This window comes from Lolium perenne, chromosome 4 (genome assembly GCF_019359855.2).
Source record: "Lolium perenne isolate Kyuss_39 chromosome 4, Kyuss_2.0, whole genome shotgun sequence".
NCBI classification, from domain to species: domain Eukaryota; kingdom Viridiplantae; phylum Streptophyta; class Magnoliopsida; order Poales; family Poaceae; genus Lolium; species Lolium perenne.
This window is the reverse complement of record NC_067247.2, coordinates 186,701,828-186,709,232: the sequence shown is the minus strand read 5'-3', so window position 1 is coordinate 186,709,232 and position 7,405 is coordinate 186,701,828. Positions and strand designations below refer to the sequence as shown.

The window sequence follows — 7,405 nt, the reverse complement described above, 5'->3', positions numbered from 1 at the left end:
CCCCGGCGATGGGCGCATGGAGGCGGCGCCCTTCCCTAGCTCAATGACGCCGCCGACGAGCTCAGGCGTCCGTCCCTAGCACTACCAGCGTAAGAGGAGGTGTCCGACCTGCGCGTAGACTAAGTAACTTCCGGATTAATTAGTGCTAATTGCCAGATTAGTAGTACTACTCCTGTACGTACTCCAACTGCTTCTTAACTGCCAGATTAATTTGGGGTAGTTGCCAAGTTTATGTGTATGAGTTTAATTTGGCAGTTTAATTACTTTAAAGCGGCAACCAAGTGAATTTTATTTTGCAACCATTCCCAATTAATTTAGCAATTATCGTACATTTCTCCTTCTTTTTTCCGAGGGCGTATCAAGTGGCAACACTCATAGGCAAGATTCCAGAAAAAATGTAGCTAAGTAGCTTTACCGGTAGCCTGTTCTTTTTTTTTTCCACGTGTCGATGGAAAACTATCGTAGCATGTCAGAGATAACTGGCAGTAGTATTTTTTTAACCTAGTCAGTCATGCGCGCTCGGGTGGAACAGCGGATAGGCCCACGTGAAAGACCCACAATAGCAAGCCGCCGCACGGAAACAAAATTATGCGGCGCCGCCGTGTAGTTAAGTCCAACAATAAACTTTAATCACAATCCAATGCATACAATTCCAGCACCTATATAACAATCAAGCACTTACAGAACTGTACTATCCCAACAATCACATTCACAATCCAGTGCCAACTCACACGATCCCAGCAAGCTAACTTACAGAACTTAACAACATTGTAGCTCCAACATAAGCTTCCTCTTGCTCAACATTTCTTCGCATACTCTTGATTTGTGCATTAAGGCACAATAGATTAAACTACATGCATAGTGAAAAGTAGCAGGCTTACTCCTTATATGTTACTGCATATATTTATGCAAAAATATCAATAGACATTGGGTTTGTATTAGATTAAGATGGATAATATAAATTTCATGGTAGATTTCAAGAATATTAACAGTCTGATGAAGGGAAGGCACTCACATCAGCAACAGTGATTGTATCCAATCTGGAGACATAATCTTCCAAATCAACCAAATCACTCAAGTTCATTTTAGAAGTATAAACCTGAAGATGAAAAAGGACAGTCGGTTACCAGAAGCAAACAAAAACATAGCTAAGAAAGTATCATACAACTAAGTTTGAATAGAGTAAAAAGTAATTATTTCAACAGCATACATGGCACAAAGGCACAAAGGCACAAATATACTAAAAAGTAAGTCATGGTGTGCTAAGTGCCAATACGAATGAGAACTTCTTAAAATATAAATAAAGTGGGGCATGGTAATGAACAGACCAGATTTTCCAGCAGTAAAATGGTACTAAATCTATGGACAAGTATCTGAACCAACCAAAGGATCAGTTATTCAGAGGCAGGATTTTAATTATGTAAACTACACGGAGGTGGCGTTTTGGCTCATAGGAGCAAATGCTCCCATTATACAAAATAATTAAAAAACAATTTTAAAAATGTCAAAAAATTCTGGCAAGAAACCGACCTGCCGAGTATGTCACGTACTCTTATTCCTAAAGAATGTATGTATCCATCTAGGTTTACGTGCTATCAATTTACTTTTGTACATGTATAATATTGTACGTAATTTTTTTAATCTCATACGTTCATATTAATATTATCTGTTTTTATTTTTCTTAGCACATGTAAATTAATCTGGTGCTTAAAAATATATTTTTTATGGAAAATCGAATCTAAACTTTTTAGAAATCTGAACAGCGGATCGACAGATCTCTAAATCCAGCCCGATTCTACAGGAATAAAAATGAGATGGTTTAGTCAATAAATTTTAATCAGATTCATGGAAATAGTATACTGTAGTCTGGTTAGCGGCAACCAGAAATAGCGAATGATATTTTACTAACTGTATTTGTTTATTTCATCGCACTAGAATTCAGGTACAACTCATTCTTCGCATCTGAGAAGTTCTGCTAAATGTGGTCACTGAATCCCGTCTCCGGCGAATCTAAAATGGTAGAATAGAAGTGAATAAGTTCATTGTTGCCCATATCCTTAACAAAGAAACAGAAGACTTATACAAATCAAACAATAATCTATGTTACATGTGTGTTCCTTTAAGTAACGGAATAGGATTTCAAGTCTGTCATTAAATGTTTGATGTGGTCAGAGTCTTTAAAGAGAATGATAACCAGATGCAGGTATGATGAACAATTTAACTAGGCAATATCTATAAGGCTTGGGCCCATCCCTGTTTTCGTAAGCACTAAGTGCTAAAAAATTCCTCTTGTATGTAATCCTTTAAAGCTAAATCAACATGACACTTGAATGCCAGCAAACATTTGTTTAATGCCATAAATATACTCTATTCAGCTCTCAAAAGAAAACATAGGCTCAATTAATTGGGAAGTTAGTCTTCCTGTTCTAGCTTTACTAGTTTTTCATGTTCCATGATCATATATATGAAAGTGGAACCTAAGTACTCTGCAAATAGTGAAACCGTTCAATGAATCACACAAAAACTAAACATGTAAATAGTGAAGTTGTTCTTTGAATGTAATAAAATGTTGGTCATCCTTCTGATCCTGTTAGCAAAGGAACACGATGCTAGTTATTCTAGCACTCAAACGTAACTTCAGAAAAGGAAAATGGCAATGCTCAGAATAGGGTAATTACCATGCATGCATTCAAATCCTCAATCAAAGTCATGGGAGTGCTGTTGGGGTCCCATTACTCGATGGGGTATTGCCTTTCCTTGTCCTTTCTGAAAAAATGCAGACAACTTGGTGCTAATGTTTTGCTGGCAAAAAAACAGAAATTAACTACAAAATCCTGATAACATCAATTGCGCGTAATAGAGGCTGCTTCCCACAGAAATGGCCATTTGACACTTCATCAGAAAATGATTTATGGCAAAACTGAGTGCAGAAGTACTATGCAAGTACAACAAAAGCCTTATGGCTGTGTACCACTATATTTGTCAAGAAAGCGCAAACAAAATAAGGCTCGGTATATCTACTTATATAGGAGGCGCTTGGAAGCTTTAATCTAAGGTGTACCTTGCATTTCCTCAGAATGACTTGCAGCCTTACACACCATAAGATGAGCATAAACCATCCATTACAAATTCAACTAAATCACAAAATTGCTGTGAAAATGACACATGTGACCTTTAGTCTTTAGCAAAAAACAATACACCACCATAGTCACTAGTAGAAAATCTCTCATCAATACCGGTTCCAGAGGGGCATTCGTACCGGTTGAGCAACCGGTATAAATTATCCGGCACTAAAGGCCCCCCCCCCCCCTTTCGTACCGGTTGCTTACGAACCGGTATAAAAGGGGCCTCCACGTGGGCCACCAGGAGAGCTCAGGGCCAAGGAGCTTTGGTACCGGTTGGTAATACGAACCGGTACCAAAGGTTCCCACCCGCGGCAGGGAAATTGCCCAAATCTCTGTCGTGGCAGAGAATTGAATTTTTAGGGTTTTGGAGGGGTTTAGGGATATCGGTTTGTTTCATATCGCGTCGATGCACCAGAAACGCGTTTGGGTTTAGGTAGTACATGAAGATCAAGATGATGCATAGCAAGTTGATGCATATAATATAACACACATGTAATTGCATAAGATCGCAAATTAAGTAGCACTATGCATGAAGATCGATCTTCATGCATAGTGGTACTCTCCGAGGCGTACTCTATATATGTCTATTACATGTAGCATAGTGGTACTCTTCGAGTCAACTATATATGTAACATGTACATCTTCATTCATAGTGGTACTCTGCGAATGGTGGTATGACGTCCCGAAGGAAAAATCCCGCCAATTCCTCGCCTATTGCTATGAAGCGGTCATCGATTGAGAGCTTGTTCCGCTTTCTTGCCAACTATAAAAGAATAAGATACAAATGAATACATGAAACAACTATTACTGAAACTCAGCACAACTTATGATAAGAAAACAAATTTGTGAAGATTGTTTTTGTACCTCTTTATTTCTTTCATTATTCGTTCTCTCGCTGACAATTCTGCGGATGTACTCGCAAACGAAGAATCCACAGAGATCAGTCCCTTCTGGTTGTTGCGGGCATTTCTTTACAAGAATATAATTCAATCAAACAATAGTCAAGTATGATAATTAAAGGTGTGTGGACCTAGGTAGTACTACTTACTTTCGCCTTCCATCGCAGCTTCGGTGGCCATTCATGGGACTTATCTTCCTTGATGAAAGTTTCCCATACGCTGCTCGACAAAAGAAAATGCATAAAAGAGTCATCAATTAGTTCATAGCAGGAAATTAACGAAACAAACCGATAAGAATTAAAATTACCTTTTGAGCATTAAATAACAAGACAAGTATAGTTCCGATTTTTTGCTTAGTGAGTCAAAGACTTCAACTTCTCCAATTTCCATATTGATGACGAGAAGAATAAAGTGAAACCTACGCACGTTTCAATATGTAGTGTCATATATATAAGTCATTAGTTAAAATTTTGACATACGGTGAGCAAAATATAATGTGTTATAAGACAGTAAGACTCACTCGAAGTTGTAAGGCCAAATTATTAGCTTTTTGTCACGTTGTCGCTTCAAAAACCTTAGCAAAGTCTGCGGTGTATCCTTGTTATAGAGGGGATCTTCTATGGTTTTAACATGCATTGTGTGCGGGTCAATGAACCCAATGTCTGTGATATCATCCCTTTTGCATTCGAGCATCTTCGATCTGCATAATATAGCGCACAAAAGATTATAATCTGCAGACAATGAACGAGCTGAGCTAAAGACTTCTCAAATTAAATAAATAAATCACTTACAGACAATAGCAACTGATGATTGATTTGTCGAGGGCCCGGAGATTGTATAACTGAAAGAGTTCGGCGAAGTCAACGTTCACACAGTACTCCTGGAAGTAGTGCTCTTCCCTAACTCGCACCATGATAGTCTCGATCCCTTCCTTTGAGGCATTAAGGTACCACGAATGCAAGTTACGCATACATGTTGGTACCTTCCTGAGATTCTCGACCAAATCTTTCCCTTGAACAAATTGATATGCTCGTTCAGCGAAGGCGTAATCAGTTGTGTCTTGTCGAGAACTTTGAACGGGCTTCCCGTCAAACACCTTGAGAGGGGCGACCGATTGAACGGGTTGTTGTCCGAGCTGGTAGACACTGTGTATCCCTTTTATCTCCCTGATACCCGATTGAACGGGTTTTGTCGCCTCGATCATCTTGTCATACGACCTTTCAATAGAACGCGCATAGTCAGATGGCGGCGATGGTACAGGGTCATATAGATTCTCAACGGTACGCACAACTTTCACCGGATCTAGTGTCTTCTCGAAAGGTATCTCTGGCACTTTCGGTGCAAAAAAAATTTTCAACTCGGCCTGAACGGCCTCCGCGTTTTCCTCGGGAGTTTTTTCCCAAGGTAACTTCTCAGTAGGCGGCAGTTGTTTCTCCTTTCTAGCTTTCTTCCTAGGCGGCGTACCGTTCCGCTTAACGGACGCTGTCTTACGCGGAGGATCTCGAGATGGTGGAGTCACACTGGGGTCCCTCTCAGGTAGGTGTGGACTTGGCTGCTCACCAGGACTGCCACCAGGAGGAGTCGATGGCATTTGCTGCTCATGTGTAGGAGTCGGTGGCCTTTGCAAAAGGACGACGTACTTCTTCGGCCATAGGGCGAAACCGTGCTTGACATCGGCCAGTGTCCTCTCATCTTCACCTCTAGGAATATCAAGCTCCACTGTTTCAAAACCCGGAACAACTTCATCCACCCCGACACGAACACAGCCAGGTGGAATGGGCATATGATGGTGCATTGCTCCATCTTCACTTGGGTACACATAGCCGACCGCCACCTTAACGGACGCGGTCCTGAATAACATATGTAGCTCGCAATCTGTCTTCTCCGTGACATAATCCACGGGGTAGCTTCCTCCACATCCGTCAAGATGCGAGGATCCGACACTGCTTCTTCGCGGAGATGGGGCAGCATCGGCTTGTGGCTCCTGTAGAAACAGCGGCTGATCAGGTGCCCTCTGATTTCTCTAAAGAGCCTCCACCCTAGTTAACAATTCTGTTACAATGTTGGCATCCTTCTTCTTCTTTCGCGAACGGCTTCTATAAGTGTCAGCGCTGTCCGGCCACGCTTCCTTCATGGTGAGACCTGGGCGAGCTCGTACCCGTCCAACGTGTTCAGGGTTCCCCAGAGCGAGTGTCAGCTCGTCATTCTCTCGATCGGAAATGTACTCTCCCTTTCTGACCTTTTCAATTGCATCTACAAGCTTCGGTACAATTGCCTCAATTTTTTCCTTCCATTTTCCCTTCGCAACGATCAGCCATGTCTTTGGGTCCAACCCTGCCCCATGAGCGAACAACCAGAACTTGGACCGTTAGGGCCAGTGATGTCTACGGGAGCTTCTATTCTTGTAGACAGTGTTGGGCCTCCAAGAGCAGAGGTTTGTAGAACAGCAGCAAGTTTCCCTTAAGTGGATCACCCAAGGTTTATCGATCTCAGGGAGGAAGAGGTCAAAGATATCCCTCTCAAGCAACCCTGCAACCACAAAGCAAGAAGTCTCTTGTGTCCCCAACACACCTAATACACTTGTCAGATGTATAGGTGCACTAGTTCGGCGAAGAGATAGTGAGATACAAGTAATATGGATGAGTATGAGTGATAATAGCAATCTGAATGAAATATGGCAGCGAGTAAACATTCAACAAAACAGTAAACAAACGGAGATTCGATGCTTGGAAGCGCCCAGGGATCCTGCTTTCACTAGTGGACACTCTTAACAATGATCAAATAATAGGACTACTCTACACCCTCTTGTCGGATGATGAACACCATTGTGTAGGATTACACGAACCCTCAATGCCGGAGTTAACAAGCTCCACAATATTCAATGTTCATATTTAAATAACCTTAGAGTGCAAGATAGATCAACATAACCAAATAGATCACATCAATACCATCATAGTAATAGTTAACTTCATAATCTACAAGAGATCACAATCATAGCATACGCCAAGTACTACACGATGCACACACTTCCCACATTACACCGTGCAGGAGGAATAGACTACTTTAATAACATCACTAGAGTAGCACATAGATGAATAGTGATACAAAACTCATATGAATCTCAATCATGTAAGGCAGCTCATGAGATTATTGTATTGAAGTACATGGGAGAGAGATTAACCACATAGCTACAGCGGAGCCCTCGGCCTCGGGGGTGAATTACTCCCTCCTCATCATGGAGACAGCGATGGCGGTGAAGATGGCGGTGGAGACGGCGGTGGAGATGACTCCGGGGGCAATTCCCCGTCCCGGCAGGGTGCCGAAACAGAGACTTCTGTCCCCCGAATTGGAGTTTCGCGATGGCGGCGGCTCTGGATGGTT

The 7,405-nt window shown here is 41.7% G+C and overlaps 1 protein-coding gene and 1 long non-coding RNA gene across 3 annotated transcripts in view; both read right to left on the bottom strand.

Annotated features, from left to right (window-relative positions):
• Positions 1-1,805: 1,805 nt before the first annotated feature.
• LOC139830574 (uncharacterized) overlaps positions 1,806-7,405 on the bottom strand; it is a 39,901-nt gene continuing 34,301 nt past the window's right edge. Inside the window, exons 3-5 of one of the 2 annotated variants that reach the window (XR_011743143.1) lie at positions 2,679-2,766; positions 2,531-2,587; positions 1,806-2,010 (exon numbers count right to left, since the gene is read on the bottom strand). This is a non-coding gene — a long non-coding RNA (uncharacterized lncRNA). The remainder of the gene's footprint in view (positions 2,011-2,530; positions 2,588-2,678; positions 2,767-7,405) is intronic. The other variant, XR_011743144.1, reaches the window with a different exon arrangement.
• Positions 3,684-5,347, bottom strand: LOC127295400 (uncharacterized). Its single transcript, XM_051325335.2, has 6 exons — positions 4,816-5,347; positions 4,545-4,724; positions 4,332-4,442; positions 4,174-4,243; positions 3,990-4,094; positions 3,684-3,888 (listed from the first exon to the last, which is right to left on the bottom strand). Exons 1-6 carry the CDS (start codon positions 5,226-5,228, stop codon positions 3,769-3,771), a joined length of 999 nt encoding a protein of 332 aa, XP_051181295.2. The 5' UTR covers positions 5,229-5,347; the 3' UTR covers positions 3,684-3,768.